The following is a 20,487-nucleotide window of genomic DNA, read 5'->3' as shown; positions in this document are numbered from 1 at the left end:
GCGTGCGAGTGCGCCAGTTTAATGAGCCTAAACATGTTCTTCAAGGTGCAAACTGTTCCTTGGAATCTTACAGCTTCGAATGAATTGTTCCAAGAACAAAGAGCCTGAACCTGAAGGATAGCAAAGAAAGTCCAAGACTCCCAAGTTACGGCTAGATTCATCGTAGCCCTACGACCAATCCCTTGTCCCATCATCCAATGGAAGGTTTTAACTTCCACTGCCTTGATTTCCAGAATGGAGCTGACTAAATACAGCAGCTTATATCCAGTGTCATTGAAATTAACAAGAAGATTGGTGATATGAGTCAGATACATGGTTCCAACAAGACTTGAAGGTCAAGAATTAGCATTGGGTGGAAACTCCATTAGTGCTCCAACCAGTTGAAATGGACAGGCAGCATGGGCATACAAGTTGCAGCACAATGCCGTCATCTCTCTGGCCATTCCAAGTGGCCTGCATTTTCGCGCCGCCATCCATCGCAATCATGGCTATCCAATCATGAGCAGGAGGCTAACAATGACAAGACCTCAATCCAACAGTGCCAAAGCTGTCAAGATTACAAGACTAAGCAGAATTTATGACAAACCAGGAGCCGCTCGATGTTAATCCAGGCGCTGCGATGAAAACACCTGAAAGACTGAAGAGAATTTCTATCACCTGGTTGGGTGGTAGTCTCAATAAGTTAGGGCTCCATCATTCAAAAGTGAAGATGAGAAGAAACTCATCAGAATGCCTTCCGATGTACGAATGCAAGTGCCAAGATCTTGATGTAAGGAGAGCAAAGAAACTCTTTTTATCTGATAAGACTACTGAACTTTGAAATTTTCCACAGCTACAGCCCCCATCCTTTTCCGCCAATGGCTGTCATCTTGCTGAGAATCCAATGAGACCAACCTGAAAGGCCCTATGTTGCACAAGGCACCAATGAAGAAGATGAAAGAGAAGCCATAGGCATCCTAATGTGGAGGAAATTGCAAGGACAGCTGGCAATCAACCATAGCATACAGCGTGCGCCACATGGCGACAAACGATGCACCAGATTGGATTGCTTCCACCCTTGATCTTAGGCCATGATGTAACTCAATAGGCTGTCTAGGCCTCTATTGCACCTGTCATTAGCCACAGAGTTTGAATTTTTTCAGCTACCATGCATGACATAATCCATTAGATAGATCAGAGTGCTACTACTCATTTTTCTCACAACTTCAGTAACATAACACAACACAACATTTTGTACCCCAAAAATTAAAAAACACACATCAGAAAACATTAGTGAATTTCAGAAACAAAAGGGCCACAACAACGTGCCATCAGAGCACAATTGATATAAAGTCATCAGAGCTTAATTAATACTGGATAGCATTAAACATGCCCATACAGGACCCGTGACAATGGAAACAAGCAGGTAAGGGCCACAGCTCAGTTGCCATACGAGGCCCCAGCCCAGTATAAGCCCAACACACTTGGACCTTGTAAAAAGCGTAACTTCTCTTGAAAAGAAATTCACATGCAAAGATGCATCGCCTTGAATACCAGAAGGGAAAACCATCTCATTCTACTCAAGTATGAAAACTTGTATAATATAGTTCCATCATCTTTGTCGACCTTTGTGGTTAAAATCATTGTCAACCTTTAAATCCTTTCTTATAAAATAATGAGATGCCAAATTGCTCGTCTGGTTTTGTGTGGTCGAAAGCCTCTATGGTACCTCTCATAATGACCTGTGAACAACAGTCATTATAGTTAGGTAGCTCAAGCTGGATGGGCATATAACTATCCCACTCATCCCAACCCACTAAATTGAGATTTTAATTACTACATTTGGAAAGCTGAAAAGGGCAGGCCCCCGCTTTCAGTCAAGAGGGAGATGAATCAGGTCATACTTGTCCATAGGATAATTTACCTATATCTAAAAGTTAGACACACAGAGTTTGCAGATGGTACTCAATCTCCCAGGATGATATTTTTCCCATAATCAACATAGGTTCATAAATACAGTGCCTGATTGTCTCGAAAAACTCCTTGCTAAACATAATTCAGAAAGGTGTCATTTATATTATTATTATTTATTATTTTTTTTTGGAGAGGTCACTTATATTAGTGGTTGTGCAACAAAAGCATATTACATTTGTATTACTCTGAGAATATATTGTTAAATCATTTAAGGTTGTAAGTGCATTAAAATGGTTAACTACATCTAAATAATTAGTTTTATTACTCTGAGCTGACATAAAATTTATAAAAAAAACCACCAGGGGAGGGCTCTGGATGACAAGCATGGAATAAGAGTGATGCTTTATTAGAGAGAAACTTCAAGGTGCAAATGCTGATACAAAAATTAAATCAATGGCCTTTAGCATTGCGGGAAAAGATTGCAGCAAATTGGTTGACTAACCATACCAGGTAGGTTCAGTAAATTGTCAAGTGGAAAAGGCAATAGTGGCATCATATCTGAAACCTTATGCTTTTAGACATTTTGGAATCATAAAAATTATTTGTTATATGAAGGTATACAGAGAATCTATACTTTTATTGAATCTATTTCATTCTATAAACACTATTGATATCAAACCCATCATTAACATTCATTGTCAAGGATTACAGATTGGCAAAGTTTTGGTAGTCGAGGCAATTCGTGGAAGTGGATAAGAGGACTTCAATCAGAATCACAAAAGCAAGTCAAATCAAGAAAATATATTTAATACAGGAGCCCTTCAGTGTGTAAGTTGGCAGTAATATCATGACATCACCACTCCAACAGTTGAATAGAAAGGTTTTACCAGGTCTTGCAGAAATTTCTCGACATGTTTAGAGTAGTGTCAAATACAGGCTCTTGGTGCTATATCTTTTTTAAAATGCCTTTTTGAATATGAGGGACTCTTGGTACCTAACTGAAGTGGTGGAACTGTGTTTTGAAAATAATTAAATTATGAACAGCTAGACACAACTACCAAAAGAACACAGGTCCACATGAAAACAAAAGTTAAATGGCAATATTATATTTTCTTTTCTTTATCCATGATCAAAATAATCTGCAATGACTAAAAACGTACAAATCGTATTCAACAAGATCACCAACCAACATGAACCACCCAAAACCCTCAAAGTCTTGAATTATTCATGCCAAAGTTTCTTCAAGACAGATGGCGGAGCATCTTTGTGCAAATAACTCCAAAAAGGCTGTTGGTATAGGGGCTTACTTATGAGAAAGTGGATCTTAGGGGTTGCACGTGGAACTTTGAAATTCCTGCACGACTTTACAAAGTAATCATGAAAGAATCAAGTGACATAAACATTGCTACAGGCAACAAGACTGGAAGATATCTGATGATGTGTTGCCTAATCTTTTTCTGCAAGAGATTAGGTGTCATTTCTTCCATGTTGTGAAGCAAAAGTTATCCATCTTGAGGTTGCCCAAGTCACTAATGCAATTTATTCAACAGGCCCCTTCCAATGATAAAGTAGAATTACCATGTTTACTTATCTAGAGTCAGGTAAAGTTGGACAAATCCAACAGGCACACTGCACCTACACCAACACCAACAGGTAAACAACATCCCTGGACTCGATCCTAGGACCTGAACAGGCTGCAAGTTTCTTAATGTATATCATGCAAGAGGTTCTTATTTATCTAAACTGAAATTTGGGTAAAATATATCACTTACAGATTAAGTCAAGACCAGTCCAAAAACAAATCAACATGTCTAGTCATATTCAAGGTCATACAGAGAGGTGAAACAAGGAAGAACAAACACAACTCACCGCATTTCAGCACAAAGAATACCATGGTCAAACACAATACAGGAAAAAAACATCATTGTAAAATTCGACGAGAACAATTTGCTCTCCACTATAGCCACAAAAATCTGGTGAAAGAAGGTACTTAAGCAAGTTTCTCCAACACGCATCAAAAAGAGAAATGGCAGTTTTGAAAAAATTATAAGTACCATGGGTAAATCTTGACAAAAAGATAGCAAAATGCCATAGATAAATCCGAGCACAATGAGAGCAAAATGCCATTGGTGGAGTTATGTACAGTAAGCTTTTGTATAGATATCCCATTTTCGATCAGTCAAAGGTCATCTATTTTATTTTCGAACAAAGAACTCATCCTCCACATCTGACAAATAGTGGAGCTTAAAACCTAAATGAGTGGCTGCACCTAAAGCACCTATGGATTTTCAAAATATAGCAGAGTGGATCAGGTGATAAAACCTGAAGATACTTATTTCTGAGAATGCAAATGATATTTCAAGGAAATAAAAACCAAAGAGGAAACAAAATTTGATGTCATCTTCTGCACTTGGAGACTTACAGAGCTCAAAAATAACTTAACGGATCAACAAACTCATGTACCTGGCTCCTTTCCATATCTGCAGTTTCAAAAGCAATTAGAAAATGAAGATCACAGTTAAATGCCTAAATTTGTTTTCTGAAAACTGCGTGCCCTCTCAACGCAATCATCTTGCAAATTTAAATGAATAAATATAAAACAGATGTTGACTCTACCCACTAGCTCTGGCTTTATCATGTATACAAATTTCAGATTACATATCGCAGTAATAATAATTGGGTTTACCAGAAGTCCTAACTAAAAGAAAACATTTTATATTCTTTTAATGACTGAGGGACCACTTACCATTTCTTTTGTGAAGTGGTTCAAAGTAACTACCTAACTGCATGAACAACATACAAGAATATGCATGTCCATATTCAGGAGATGCAAAGAAAGAATTGTTACCATGTCATGTTGCAAGTGTATCTGCACCAGTTTTTTGGGCAACTATAGCCACATTCCTTGGTGATATTGTAGGATCAAATAGAGGGAACAAGAATGCCTCCACTGAATTGCCTTGCTCTTGAAGGAACAACAACCTATCAAGCAAAATGTAAGTTTCTACCAGTGGCCCTAGAGCAGCTCGCAGAGACCAAAAAGGACCTACAAATTCCTGCATGAGTAAAAGACTAAATCATGTATCAACTATAGTATTAGCAAATTTATATTGACTAGAATTTTCATGTAAGCTAATTTACAGGCATTCAAGCTGAGCATGCAGATTAAGAAAGGACCAAGCGAGTAAGGGTTGTTTTGTCGACCCTTGACCTTTAACAATGAGGATCCACCCTTTTTTAGACCAAGGCAACTACGTAAAAGGGCAGCTCCGAAGTCAGTAAGTCAGTCAATTCAGGAAGGCGATCAGTGGATCAAGTGGGAAGAGCGGACAGAAAGAGGAGACCCTATAGAAGTATGACATGGCCATGTTAGCAGGGAGGTTAGATGCCACTAATCAATTTTCAACCATGATCAGCCCAATGAAGGCCTACTAGATTGACTTGTTTGATGGTATGTTTCTTCCCTAGATATCTGCAATGGGATGAAAAAGTGACATCTAGGGGAATTTGAAACTTCTATTCCTAGTCCTGTCCTAAAGCAGGAGGAGTACACATATTGTTAAAGCAATAATGAGGCACTAGCACTACACCAGTAGGACCAACGTGCCACGCAAAAGCCTGCCACATAGTATGTTAGAATGTTTTGCTTCCTGAATGTACATGAGCCAGAGGGAGAAACATGGAAGAATCTCAGGATTCATATAAAATAAGCAGACATGTAAATACTGCTATGTTCTTAAGACATATCTGCACCTCTACTGTTACAATGGGAACTATAGAGGGTAGGACTCTAGTTTCAAATGACTGCACAATCTGATAAATTCCCAACCTATTCCAAAGCAAGTAAACCCACCTGTTCTCATTTTTTACCCTTTCTACAGTCCTTGAAGCACTACCAAGAGGCCCACATGGCTCCAATTTTTTCCTTCATTTTTCTTCTCTTTCCATTATGCAATGTCATAATCTTCAAGCACTCTGAATCTCAAGTATCTCTTTGCCATGTATGTCACATGGATCCAATTCATAGAGTGATCCTTTCTTTTTCATTAATATAACATGTAGTAACATAATTCAATAAAAGATAGGGAAAAGGCAAAAAAAAAGATCAAACAGACCCCAACCTTCCATAGGAAAGCACTATAAAGAGGCACAGTCAGTTATTTACTTCAGAAAGAGAGAGAGAGAGAGAGCGCGATGGGCAAGACCCACCTGAAGCTAAAATTATCCAGCTCCATGTGGATGCACCACCTAGGACTCAAATCTGGAAACTCATCAAAGGAGAGGAGTGTCATTACTGGGGAATCACCCAGTTCACATGCTATTTAGAACACATCCACAGGCATCTTACTTCAAACAATATAAATTTCAGTGCAGGCGCGAAACATGCACACCATATATAGCACTAATTTTAAAATTAATATATAGCATGTGCTGTGGTTCACCAAAGATGCATGCATATTCTTCCAAAGAAAATTAACAAACAAAAGCCTCGATACTCAGTCATTTTGAATAAACAATACAATATAGACATCATTTTCTTGGAAGAAAAAATGGAGAAGTTAATAAAATGTTCTGAATTTAATGTGTACTACTTTTGATCACTTGCTTCTAAATTTTATATTTGTCCAGTTACCATCCATAATGTGCTACTAATCTCATGCTATTTTAGAAGTGAAAAACTATAGGAATGTGATCAGCTACAAGTATGAAACTAGTATCGACCAGACATAATAAGAGAGACAGAGAGCGATTACAATTCTTCCGAGTGGGTTTAACACGCAGTTATGAAAGCAGACATGATAAGAGAGACAGAGAGCGACTACAATTCTCCCGAGTGGGCTTAACACGCAGTTATGAAAGATGTTTAACTGGTTTTCTAATGTTCTCAGATCCAGTTTTACTTGGCAGTTGAGATTCCACAGCAAAATCCAATTACAGAATAAAAATAGGTAGTCATGCAAATATAATAAATTTCCGGCAGAACATGAGATTTGCTATCATCAAAGAGAGTCAAGAATATCATCAGAGAGACTAATGCTTAAAATCAATTTCGTTTTCAATAGAAATGTTCCAGTGGACTCTTTTAGGGAGACAGCTGGCAGCTGAGTTTTGGTACAGATAAAAGAACTAATAAGATCACCATAAATTACATGGAGCAAATTCACTATGTCTAGGTTGGGTATTCAGGCACGGTTTGACATATACACTTCTTAACAGCTATAACTTTGTACCCCCTTTCGCTACATTGAGCTATTTGATTTGTATTGCTGACTCCAAGAAAACTGCATCGGCAGCCATTTTTCAACCTTTTTACCAATTGAAATCACCAAATTGAACTTTATGCAGTAAGGATTGATAACCTAACAATCAGTCCATGGATTAAAGAAGTAAGGTTCTATAGTTACCTGAGATATTGAATTTAAGTGACAAATTCAGCCTATCATGCATCTTACTATCTATACAAATTACAAGCTACTTATTGTATGCACTACCCAGTATCACTGAAGGAGTTCAGATAAATTGTGATCTAGGATAATCCTGCCAGAATAAAAAGAGATTTGCTGTACCTAAATGAGAATGGCAGATGTTAATATGAACAAAAAGAGAAATAAATGACCTGTTTGGTGCGGGGAGATGAGATAGACCTCTGAGAAGTTTGGCAACAAGCTACAATTGGGAGTCGGAGACAATAATCACTCTGGTGTTCCAGCAGTAGTCGGGAGTATAGTGTCAAGCCGGGGCTTCCACATTCACAGGTGAAAGGTGAAGACAGGAAAACACAGGTGTTTCTTGTATGGATGTATGTTCTCATGTGGGTGCCATGTGGGAGGAAGAAGGAAAGAGAGGCAGAGAGAAGGAGAAATATGGCTTTTGATGACAAATCTTAGAGGAAAAAAGTTAGGAGAGGAGGGGGGGGGGGGGGAGGAGGAGTGGGATAGTGGGATATGGTTGCTGCCTCCTCAAATTGATCGATGAGATGTTTTTCATTTTTTTTTAACTTTTTCTTTTTAATCAAATCTGCTTGTACCGGAGAGAGGGACGTTTAGTGAGACGACAACTTTTTCCAACGCTTTGAGGTAAGTGCACATCCTACGGCTATGAGGCTGACCAGATCCAATTCCAAATCCAGCCATGAGGAGCCCAATTCACTATATAAGAATTAATGAAGAAGAAAGAGCTGATGGATCACAAATGACAGCATGCTCGTGCACTAAAACAGGTTAATATATAATAAGAACTACAATTAGAAATTAGAGACAAATATTAGGACAAAAGAAGATAGGCAACATACAGCGAAAGGTTGAGCCTCTTTCCATATTTCAAGGAGATTGATGTCTTCTGAAGGGCCACAGCCAAGGCGACTTAGTCCAGACATGCTGAATTCTTTAAAAAGCAAATAGTTATCAGTTTTCTCAACAGTAGTTTCTAGGCATCTGACATCAGAGCTAGAGCTGGACTGTGGAAGTTCTTCTAAGGTGGTACATGCATCAACTGCAGCATATATCAAAAATGCTAGATTAAGTGACATTTAGCTCTGAACTACAATCAAGCATCAATGGACATATATGTAGAAACTCAAGAGATGAATAAGTTTAGAAACCTCTTAGTGCCATATTGCTGTAACATCCATCAACCACTTCAAGTTCATCAGTCTTCATGGTCAATGAACCAGCTGCAGACTTGCATTGTTGTTTGAACGTAAAGAAAGGAACGGTATTGCATCCTTTTGTACCCAACTTAGATTCAATAACTTGTCTCATTCGTTGGCGACGTAGAGCTTTCCCTTTTCGACCAATTGATGGGCTTGATGTTAAGACATCTGGAAAGTATTTATCAAGAACCTATGAAGACACAGATTAGCTGTTAACGAGAAAAAGCAATGCACATGGAAACATTTTTCTCATGCAAGTGAGAAAATATGAAGCATCGATATGTAATAGCCCAAAAAAGTTAGATCTCAAGCAACATATATTTTATAAGCACAAACAAAGTACACATCATAACTTATACTTTCATAATTCTTCTGATTCACGAACTGTGGTTTCCTGCTGTTTCATCTTAGTCCATTATGACTAATTGCCAGTTAAATAGGACCAAGGTCCGCCATACCGGTACCGGTCGGCGTACCGGTGGCCGGCCGGACCGGTACGGTACCGGTCCGGTACGGTACGTACCGGCCGGTACCGGTACGGTACGCGGTGGTTTCAAAAACCACAGCGCGCGGTGCTGTGGTGCGCGCGCTGTGGTTCTAAAAAAAAAAATCGTACCGGTGCGAACCGGCCGATTCGCACCGGTACGAGGCCGGTACCGGCCGGTACGGGCTCCGAACCGGCCGGTACGGGCCCGTACCGGCCGGTTCGGATAAAAAATCGGAAATACCGGTTTTTTTGCCGTTCCGGTACCGGTCTAGGACCGGACCGGTACGTACCGGCCCGCACCGGCCGGTACGGGCCGGTACGGCATTCCATGAGTATAACATTGTAATGCAGATAACAATAGAAGGAACATGGGAAAAAATACTGGGATGAAAAAATACGCATACTATAGAAGTGCAAACATGAACAATCCTTGCCTTCATTATGCGGACACATTGGAAGCTAGGTAAGAAATCTGACAAAAAATTTGGTTCTATGTTTTAGCTACGAAAAGCAAGAAGCCAAAAAATGTAAGAATCATCATAGGATCGTTGATGATAAACACGATCGCAATCCTTTTCTCCTGAGCATAAACTTGTTCCTAGGGTCTATAAAAATGAGCAATACAAGTTGGAGAATAAAGAAGAGGCAAGATAAATAAAGCTAGTAATGAAATAATTCAATTGTTGTTTATTCACAGTTACAAGCTCAGCAAACAAAAAAAATAACTTGGAAATATTAATGACAATCAACTTAAACAAAGTAAGCATCACGAACTGCATCTAGCTAGTAAAGACTAAAGATATTTCACCATTTGGAAGGCAGCACGAAAGGTATGTACATCAAAATTTTGAAGTGCATCATCTTTAGTAAGACTTCTCCATCGCTCTGCACTCTAGCGCAAAAAAAAAAGGGTGAGATTCCTTTTCTTTTTTGATTATATAAAAGCTTGCTGCTAATTGGAATTAGAGATGCATTCATCTGAACTGGAGAAGATAAAAACTGAAAAGCACTGAAGTAAAAAAGACAACCCAAAAACCAGACAATATTTTGGCAACTTCCATATAGGAACAAAATAGCTCCAATGCAGCAAGGTACAAAGTTGACCTAACTCTTTAACATCTAATACTCATAGAAAAAGTAGTCTGGAAAGATAAAACATTCCACCGCATCACAAGAACACTTTCTTCTATTTGTAAAACTAGCATTAAGAATGTGCAATGCAGATGAATTCTTCAAAGAAAGTAGCATTTGATGGATGTCAATGACCCTATCACTGTCATGGTAGGAGTCATTTGCTAAATAAATGAATGTTACGGGATATGCATGCTAATAAAGATATATTTATGTAAAAAATTATATTTTAATTCTTTTTGAAGATTTATCAAAGTTGGAAATAGTTTTAATGGTGATTATAATTTCATATGTTGTTTCCATTCTAAACAAGATTCCATGGCAGTCCAACTGTAGAAAGCAAAAAATAAGGAAGAGGGAAAGTACAATTTCATTTGTCAGGAGAACTTCTAATAGTAAATAATAAATACAAATCGTGCTTAATAAATGAAGTCCTGTCCTACTTTCCAAGTTAATATCAATTAGAAAAGAAAAGAAAAGAAAAATTTTAAAATAAAGAAAGGACGGATTCCACTATTACATGTCAATGGGCAGATGGACACACACTCTTATGCCCAAGTAACTTGTGCATTTATTTTCCTTTTTCTCTTCTATTACTCTAAGAATGGGATTCCCTCAATCAACTGCCATTAGGCAGGGAGAACACAATATTTCCTTACTATTTCAATAGGAGAAACCTAACGTGTGGCTGAGTCTCCAGCTACAGAAGGGCATTTAGCCACAAAAGAAAAGTCCAAACACAAAGGATTCTCCATTAAGTTGGTACAAATATTCAATAAGAGTCTTGATCAAACAAATCTTTCACCCAATTAAGTACAAGGAACAAGAAAGTTTTTTGCATCCGTAATTTAATTGTTTCATGAAACTTATCAAGGCTACATATATCCCTATCACCAATATAACATGGGTGGCAAAAGAATGCTCCAAATTCCAGAACAAACTTGTTCAATTTTTTAAATTTATGAAATAAATATTCTCTCTATGATAGATATATTGGAAAATTTTCAATTGGTAATGTCGAGAAAGCTGAACTACATAACAGCATACTGTAACCATAACAATAACCACTTAACCTATACTCTTGGTCATATCAATATGAAGTCAAATTTATTAACCCCCATAGACCAAAAACAGTAAAAAAAAATGCATTGTATCATCCAATACTTATCAAACTATCTTATATAGCTATTGACAAATATTCCATGTTTTCCTCCCCCCGCCAAAACCTTCAACATTATCATGAACTTGTTTTATTGGTCCATCTCTAAATTTTCTACCACTTGACCTAACAATCGCCATTTATTTCAAAGACATTATTTTCTATTAAGCTCTTAAGATTCCCCAATGCCCTCATTCTATAATCTTATCTTCCTTGTCACTCCAATACACTTTCTATTAATTTTATAAGCAATAACCTATATTATAATGTTACATAGGTTTAAGTAGGGGTGTTGGGTGGAGGCATGCGAAGAGGCTGTTTCCATGTTTCGAATCCATAATCTTTAGGTCACAATGGAGTTACCTTATCATTATGCCAAGGCTCACCCTCTAAATTTCACATGATCTAAGGAGATATAAGATAACAGCAAAATGATGTCCGATGATATAGTAAAAAACAGCACTAAACTCCTACTGAAGTAAACATCATTACTGAACTACACATACCTGACAAGCAAGATCGTGTGCATTTTTTCCAAGGGTTAACCCAGATAATTTAGCAGCCCTGCTCATTGGAAAACCACATGGGGTGTTGGTCTTCTCAGCATGGTCTTCAGATAGTAAGTTGTAACAACAACCAACACCAACAACTGCTTTCACTTGTTCGCAGTCCACAAAGGTCCTGAATTGATAAGAGTTTGAATATAAAAAGAATTAAAAACTATAAAATCCATGAATATCAAACTTAGATTACAAAACTCTAAATATACTACATGATAGTTACAGGATAAATAACCATCATGAACAAATTTTATGTGATGTTAAACCAACAAATCATGCTTTCAAACATCAGCAACTTGGAAAGAATTTACCTAAGCATGTTCACGGAAAGATCTCCACAAGCATGAAGTCCAGCAAGAACCAATGGAGGTCCAATTTTTCTGTTATTATATAAATAACTTGCTTTTCCTATATGTGATTTCAAATTCTCCAGAACATCATTTTCTAGACTATTATTAGTGTCTGTTGACTGCTCAACATTTTCTTCATGTAATGAGACAGTGCTTAAAGCTGTCAATATGTCACTTGAAAGAACATGGCAAGTGACAGTTCGAGGAACCTTGAGATGTTGGCTTCCTGCACTGACAAATCAATGAGACATTATAAATACATGGCATATAAGTCGCAAAAACAACAAACTAAATTTATCTCAAAGGGATGACTGCAATACTGAAATTCACATTTTAGCTGCATAATGCTTTTTGATTCTCTCAGCACGAGCATTGGTAACAGTTGCATGGTGCAAAGAAGCATCTATTGCTGTAACAGAAAGCTGATATTCAAATGATAATGCCTGTGCAAGATATCCCTGATAAAACCAAGTGAAAAAAGTGTAAACAACAATGTCCTGGAAAGAAGAAGAAGAAGAAGAAGAAGAAGCATTCCATGCAAAATTCATCACACAACCTAGACAAAAATTTTCTCCAACTAACTGAGGCATGAGATGGTAAAGCAGAGAGAGAAGAAATTGGGGGGACAACACAGCCAAGAGCATCGTCTTCAAATCAGTAGATGGAATACCGGAGGTGGAAAATGGTAGGCATAATTTTCTTAACTTCTATGATAAAATTGATGAGACAATTTAGATTGATATACCTGACCAGAACCAACATCAATAATTGTCTGAGCTCCAGAACCACTGGCTACTTTGCTGATGACTGCAGCTAAAATCTCCACCTGTTCCATGAGGAATTGCATAATCCAAAACTGATGTTTGATAAAGTCTCCAACCATACAGACATACATCACTACTTGCAAGGACTACATGAACAAAAATTTCTTAAAACATTTACATAGGATGAAAGAACTTTGCTATTGAACAATGCATCTACATACTTCATGCTTTTTCTTCAAACTCATGCCTTGAGTAAGAACACTACCAAGTGACGCCACATGCAAATTACACAAGAACTGCAAGAAACGACAAAGGTGACATTTTAAATAAACAAGTGAATTGCAAATCAATGGGAAAATATTAATAGTGCTCCAAAATATTGGATAATGAAACACAAATGCTTATAAGGAAGACAACAATATCAGGTCTAAACACCTAAAAATCATGCATAAGAAGCAAAATCACAGTTTGCAAATGTTAGAACCGAAACTGGTTGCTCTTAGACCTGGTGGCCACAAAAAAAAAGGATATGCATAAGGTGAATTCTTAATATTGGGACCCGTGAGTGTTACCCCACAAGGAATCATGACATAGAGAATGGATGTACATTTTCACAACTGATATGCAAATTTTTCTGGTGATCCAATGATTTCATGAGGCCAACCTACAATTCGTGTAAGCATAAAGAGTTGGTCAATTTATTATTCTTTTATAGTGTTAAAGCACATACGTTCAACATTCTTTTAAATCTTAGGATAGTAGTGGCATTCTATTATCTCTCCAGAATAACATGATTTGCTATTTTCTTAAACAAATTCTGAAAATCTGGGACTTCCAATTTCAGAAACATTGAGCTTTTACAAATATATGCATTTTATTAATCAAGTCAACAGATCGGTATATTGTTATATGCAAGTATCAGTATGAGTCACCAATAGGAATTTTTTTCTCCCATAGACGTAGGGCCCCCTCCCCCTTTTCACTGGATTCATTTCAGATGGTACACTATGATACCTTGTGATTGATAGGTGAAAATCCTTTGCCAACCTCCTCAAAACATGCAAATCCATATGCATGCAGGCACATATTTACCTATAAGGGGCCGTTTTGCATTTAAATGGCCAAGGATTTGCACAACTTGCAACTACCACCACAAAAACTTGAATACATGCATAAACTTGAGCCTGACTGATGACCAAATTGTAGTATTGATAAACAAATATTTTGATGCAAAAAAAAAAATGTAAGTTTCTAATTATTTCGTGGACACTAACAAAAGTAAGAGGGAAGAGAAGCATTTTTGGTCAAATTACAGTTATATCACATCATAAAGTTTTCCTTTTCAATTTCCAAAAAAAGCAAGAAACAAAAAATGGTATGGAAGAAAGGTGCATTTATTGAAAATGAATAACTGACTAAATAGTAACAAACCATAAAAGTTCTTTCTTTTGCAGTAATGCTCTGTGATTGCTACAAACTTACAATGGCAAACAACATTATAATCAAAGTTATTTTGAAATAGAACAATTTCAGTAAATCTATCTAACCAACAACCTGTAAACTTGTAGATGGGATAAACTAACTCCTTGTTTCTCAAAAACTTTGGTGAAGTTTCTAGAAGGTGAAAAGGGATGCAAACCCTTTAGTTTTTATATTGTTAGGTAAAGATGGATGCAAGCCTTAATCTCCCCCTTAATTTTCCACTATCTTCCACTATTAAGCTTTTATTCTCCAACGCTACCCACATCTGCCACAATAAACCTTTATCTGTCATTCAACTCCTATTGCCTGCTCTCCTGGATATTTACTTGATGGTAAATAAAATGATTGTATTAATATTACATATTGCAAAGTTGTTTTTTGTTTTCTTTTTTCTCTGTTGATACTTGGAGCAGATATGAGTCATATACACTGCAACGCAGTTTGCAAAGATAAGAGATTGGTTAGGTGCCTACCGGATGTGACAATTTTGGTTCTCGAGCAAAGACAAGAGACCTCAAAGTGCATATAAATTCTTGAAGGGAATGGGGCCAATAGTCCTGCCACATAGATGAATACAACTTGAGTAATTAGATCCTTATGCATAAAATTCAATGCATAAATATTCACATGCATAGATAGAAAGATGATATTCTAAATCAAACATAATCAGCTATCAAGCTATCTTTACCTCTTCTTTCCTCTTTTGGCTCTAAATAATCAATCTGTTGTATCATAAAAAGTACAATCTTCACGCAAAAACATAAATTACAAGTACATTAAGCTCCTTCACTATATTCTTTACAGAACCAATATTTCTTCTTCAGCCTATCAACATGAAAGTGAATCAAGAAAGGTAAAGACACTAATATACTGGCACAATTTTCTTTTTACCCGCCGCGTTAACTTTCTCTCAAGTCAACACTGTGTTGCCAACACCAACCTCATTGTTTGCACCAAATCTACAACAGTGCATCGCTTAATACAGCGTCTCAAATCCAAGTTGGATCTTTTCAATAAAAGTCGGTTTTTTCCAGCTAAATTCCAATGTTCTGCCAGTATTAGCATGAAAATTAAGACAAAACAAAAGAGTCGCTCAACTTTGGCAGCTATATCACATTACGTTCAACCACTGGTGTAGAGTAGGAGAATTCTAAACCATCAAAAAATAATTAAAAAGATATGAAAGGAGGAATGGAACACTATACACTACATACCTAATCAAAGTACCTGATAAACCAGAACTAGTTTCAAAATTTAAACAAAGACTACTTTATTTTATAACTCAGACTAATAAATCTTGAAAAAAAGAATGGAACCAAAGGAGTAGGCATACCTGGACGAATCCAGAGGGTAATTTCAAGAGATTTTCTACCGATTCTTTCCGAAGGCATTCCATCCACTGCTCATCAACCATCTCCCACAACCTATCCTGCGGAATCCAACGGCGTGAGACCGGAAACTGCGGTGGCTTCGAGGAAGTATCGAAGGAAAGATAGGTTTTTGAGGCGACCTTGAAGAAATTGACAACGTGGGCGTCGAGGAGCGGCTTGAAGGGCCGGAGGAAAACGGCAATGGCGTTCATCCACTCTAGGGTTTGGGTGGCGGATTCGCAGGAGAAGCTGCGACGGGGAGCGGCCATTGCGGAGGCGCCAATCTTGGTCAGGAGGAACAATGGACGAAACTCCCGCTTCCCGGACCCGGTCTCGCGGAGTCTGGGGGCTGGAAAAAAAATAGGTATAGAAAATGCCGGAAGGCGATGGTTTCTACTCTCTATATATTGACCTGACCCTAACCAAGTTGAAATTGAACCCAATTGGCCTGATCAAATGGTAGACTGAAAAAGTAGATACGACTTGGTCGCTTGTCGAGGACTACTAGCGCGCGCAAGGCTCCGACCAATACAACATCCGAGAAAAAAAAGAGCGCCAAAAGAAAAGGCTATTTCCATAACTCGAATTTATCACATTCATAATGTAACGACCTTACTATTGCACTAAGATCTACCATCTACTCATCCAAAATTTATCCTTTTAGAATTTTAATTAGCTACAAGTTTACGGGTGAATTTTGATAACTGCCATTGGTCTTCATTTGGAGATAAGCCATCTTCAGCCGCTCATCTAGCTAACGTACTCGACTGCAAGTCTTCTTCATTTTGTGTTGATTATCTGGGCCTGCCTCTATCCTTACTCTTAAAAAAATCCAATAGCAACATTTTTTTTGGTAGATTTGATTCTAAGGCTCTGTTTGGAAGAGCTGTTGGCAGTAGAGCTTTTGAAATTAGAGCTTTCTGAAGTAGAGCTTTTATAAAAAGATATTTGTTATTTGGTAATACATTTCTAAAGTGTTGTACCACTTTAACATGTGTTTGGTAAACAAACTAACAAAGTACTTTGTTACTTTAGCTAACAAACTAACACTTTAAATTAGCCAGTTGAAAAGCCTTCTCCTAAAGGGAGATTAACACTAAGTAACTTAGCTTTGACACGTCGTCCCTTTTACTATATATCTTTATCTTCCTTATCCAAGTTGGCTAATCTTAAGCGAGATAGTTTAAGAAGGATTTTTTTCCGAAAAGATTCCCAACCATATGCTTTTGCCTCCTTGATAAATCTGAATTAGGTATACAAGTCTAAAAAGGAGAAGGTGGCCCGAATCTAAATAAATTTAATAAAACATGGTTAGGTAAATGGGGATAGAGACCCTTGAAAGATGATAGGCAAATGTGGTGATCATAGTTCAAATCCTCTCTCTTCATAGCATGCATCATTGCCATAGTAAATTATTTTATACTTCAAGAACTTAATGATTGTGTTACACAGGCAGATATAGAGTTACTTTTTTTTTTGTGTTGCATGTTTAAATCTAAGGGTTCTATTTCATGCTCTATTGAAAGGGGGTGTGGTCATACCCATGACCATGGCAATCCACGCCATTATATCCTTCGCCGGGGTCCTCTTAAAAAGCCCTGCGGCTAAGCCTATGTCATTGGTCTTGGCATGGGCGACAATCAATGAAGTCCAAAATATGGTATCTCTAACAAATATTTCATCAAACATCTTATGAGCAAACATCAAGCCAGAGCACTTGACATATATTGGAGATAAAGATGCTCTAGATAAAGAGATTGATGTCGAAGTTATTGGTGGTAAGGGTTTGGGTGTAGACTCGGATGCTCATAAGGAGGGAGAAGGTAGTGGTACAAACCTTGAGAAGAGCGGAGAAGGTAAATAAGAGAGGCAAAGAGGGAGGCAATCCTTTGCCATTGCACCAAACGATGACCCTTTTGAAAATAGGCTTAACATTAAGTGAAAATTCGAATGGGAAATGTTTGCTCCATCCTTTTTACCGCCCTCTTTAGCTCTCACGCCCTGATTTACACATACCAATAGTCACCAGATTCATATGGGCTACTGGGGAGTAGGCAATGATCTTCTTAAGATCGATCTGTCTTGAAGTGGTCGAGGGAGTATATATTATAGCAATCGCGCTTGGAGTATAAATGAAAGGAGTGGAACGAAGTGTCGCTTCGGGAAACATGGGTATTGAAAATCTTAAAAACCCGTGGGTTCCCAATTTTGAAGGAATTCCTGCCAAGATGACGGATCCAGCCGTAGGTGCCTCTACATGGGCTTCGGGTAACCAAATATGAACTGGTACCATAGGCACTTTGACGGCGAAAGAGGCGAAAGAAGCAATCCATAGAAAGATTTGGCGCCGCTCACTAAATTCTGTGGTTAATAAGATTTGTGAATCGGTGGTTCCTGTTTGGAGAAGAATCAACGGAATAGCTAATAGCATAAAAACTGATCCAAGTGAAGTATATAGGAAATACTGATATGCACCCTTGATCTTTCTTTGTCTCGAACCCCATACTTGATTATATACTTTTGCTTTGCCCATTTGGTAGATTTACCTGGCACCAAGTCAGACTTAGATGCAAGATTACTTGGCCTTGGCCTAGACTTCACACTTTCAAAGCAACTTGGCATTAGGGGACAAAGAATAGAGTATCGAATCACTTTCAGCTAGTTGAAACTTGTTGATGATGACTATTTAATGGTCACTCTGAAAAGAAAAAAAATAAAATAAAACAAGCTTCTGTTGACAATTAAAGATCAACAAGGAAGTTTTAAATGAAGCCCTCTCTATTCCTATCATCAAAACAAGTGGTTGCTTTGAAGAAGACTACATCTTACAACAACCTTCTGTCTGCCCTCCTCATGACCACAGCTACTGCTTAATCTCTATAAAAAGTTGATCCTTTTTGGCTGAGAATTTGCTCATTGTATATTTTTCCATTCACTATAGAAGCAGGTGAAAATTTGCCCCACCTTATTTTTTTGAAAAGAACAAGAAAAGTGGATTTAGCTCATAAATTTTTTTTAAAAAAAATTGACTCATGAAATTGGAAACTAGAATATAAACCCAATCACTGTAAGAATCTAGAGTACACTAGAGATGCAGACAATGCTTCAAAACCAAGTACAAAAGGATGTTCATAGATTTCTGGATCTTTAAACTGATAGAACTCGTGAATGCTCTTATAACTCAACCAATGCAAAATAAATTACTAAAATGAGGTTAAAATATATTTTAAGATGTCCAGCGTAAAAATTTCACAAGTTGTGAAGGCATAATAAATTAATAATTAGTGTCAAGTTAGAAAAAAGGGACTCCCCTCTTAATAGCAAACCTCGTTACTGACATTAAATGGTTGTTTGGATGACAAGTTTCAATAAAATATATTTAAAAAATCAAAACGAAGGAGCTTTAAAAATGGTTGTTTGATTTCATAAAACTTGGGAAAGAAAACAAGTCTTTACAACTTTACCCCAAGTCTTTACTCAAAAAAATAAGTCTTTACACAAAAACAAGGCATAAGAACAAGTTTTAAGGATCTACTAAACAATCTCTAAGACTGAAGCCATTCTCATGCTCGCTGATGCTTACATGTCTCTCTCAAAGAGAGGGGGGGAAGATCCACACAAGATAAGATGTATAGACGCAAATATTTAAGTGCACAGCTCAAGATTGAAATGCAGAATCTCAATTTCGAACATAAGAGGTATGACCATCCGGCATGTCTAGTTGACCTAACACTGGTTCAGGTTATATCTTTCATGCAGAAGAATAATTCACCTTCTTTCATGGTGTTAATCATTTGATCGCGCAATAGCTATTTCAAAATCTATATAGGCAGATAGAAGAAAAATGTTGACATCGTGAAAGAAAATCAAACATTTTTTCGTACCAAAGATACAACCCGAACCCCCTAGCACTAACTAAATGAGCATAGAATGGATAAGACAATAGCGGCAATTCTATTAGTGGCTTTTTTTGGGTAATGATTCCATTAGTGGCTTTTGGTGATTGTGGTCTAGCTTTAGATTAGTTAGCTAATGGACCCCGGGGCAAGCTGGACCCAGTTAAAACATGACCTTATCAATTTCCTTCCGGGGCTTTAAGCCCACTTTAGATTAGTTAGCTAATGCATGTCACATGTTCGCACGTGCCGTATCGCCTCAAACAAAAATCATATGGGGCGAGCACCAGAAAAAACAAATATTGGACTAGCTTTCTATTTTGCTATGTTTTTTTTAGTTCGCATCTTAAAGAAGAAGCCCCGAAGTCACATATTTCTTCTACTAATGGAGTTGTCAATTTCGTGATAAACCCCACCCCCAAAAAAAAATGCAGTATATACTATATAGATAAATAATACATAACAAACAAATTAGTTATTTATCAAGTCAATACATACATCTAGACAAATTGATACATAGTTTTTAGAATAGTGTTCACATTATACGGTACACGGTCAGACAATACATACTTAACAAATTAGTCATTTAGTAATCTAATACATAATTTCAAGCAAATTAATATATAGTTTCCATAATATTATATCTACTAATATACATTACATAACTGGTGATACACACTCGTCGACTTTTGATACATACTATAAGCTTATTTGGTACATACCTAGCAGTGATCCAATACACA

General features: G+C 37.4%; 1 protein-coding gene across 12 annotated transcripts; it reads right to left on the bottom strand.

Annotated features, from left to right (window-relative positions):
- Positions 1-193: 193 nt before the first annotated feature.
- LOC120104054 (protein RRNAD1) lies at positions 194-16,210 on the bottom strand. Of its 12 annotated transcripts, none has more exons than XM_039114384.1 (14): positions 15,989-16,210; positions 15,812-15,907; positions 14,952-15,035; positions 13,218-13,292; positions 12,978-13,058; positions 12,563-12,690; positions 12,194-12,463; positions 11,829-12,003; positions 9,841-9,924; positions 8,495-8,735; positions 8,186-8,406; positions 4,742-4,949; positions 4,316-4,373; positions 194-1,109 (listed from the first exon to the last, which is right to left on the bottom strand). In XM_039114384.1, exons 1-12 carry the CDS (start codon positions 16,115-16,117, stop codon positions 4,746-4,748), a joined length of 1,788 nt encoding a protein of 595 aa, XP_038970312.1. In that variant the 5' UTR covers positions 16,118-16,210; the 3' UTR covers positions 194-1,109; positions 4,316-4,373; positions 4,742-4,745. The 12 variants fall into 12 exon arrangements, with proteins under 12 accessions (XP_038970312.1, XP_038970311.1, XP_038970309.1 ...); XM_039114381.1 differs by having other exon boundaries at positions 203-1,721; XM_039114387.1 differs by lacking the exons at positions 194-1,109; positions 4,316-4,373 and adding exons at positions 6,103-6,154; positions 7,511-8,042 and having other exon boundaries at positions 4,834-4,949.
- Positions 16,211-20,487: the final 4,277 nt, after the last annotated feature.

The sequence above is a fragment of the Phoenix dactylifera genome, chromosome 16, assembly GCF_009389715.1.
Source record: "Phoenix dactylifera cultivar Barhee BC4 chromosome 16, palm_55x_up_171113_PBpolish2nd_filt_p, whole genome shotgun sequence".
NCBI lineage: Eukaryota > Viridiplantae > Streptophyta > Magnoliopsida > Arecales > Arecaceae > Phoenix > Phoenix dactylifera.
This window is presented reverse-complemented; position numbering and strand designations above follow the sequence as displayed.

Coding starts and splice junctions, on each gene's coding strand:
- LOC120104054 (XM_039114384.1), bottom strand. CDS start 16,117: ATGGCCGCTCCCCGTCGCAGCTTCTCCTGCGAATCCGCCACCCAAACC. Junction 15,908..15,988: donor ACGTTGTCAATTTCTTCAAG/GTCGCCTCAAAA, acceptor TGGATTCCGCAG/GATAGGTTGTGGGAGATGGT. Junction 13,059..13,217: donor GTTTGAAGAAAAAGCATGAA/GTATGTAGATGC, acceptor CTCATGGAACAG/GTGGAGATTTTAGCTGCAGT.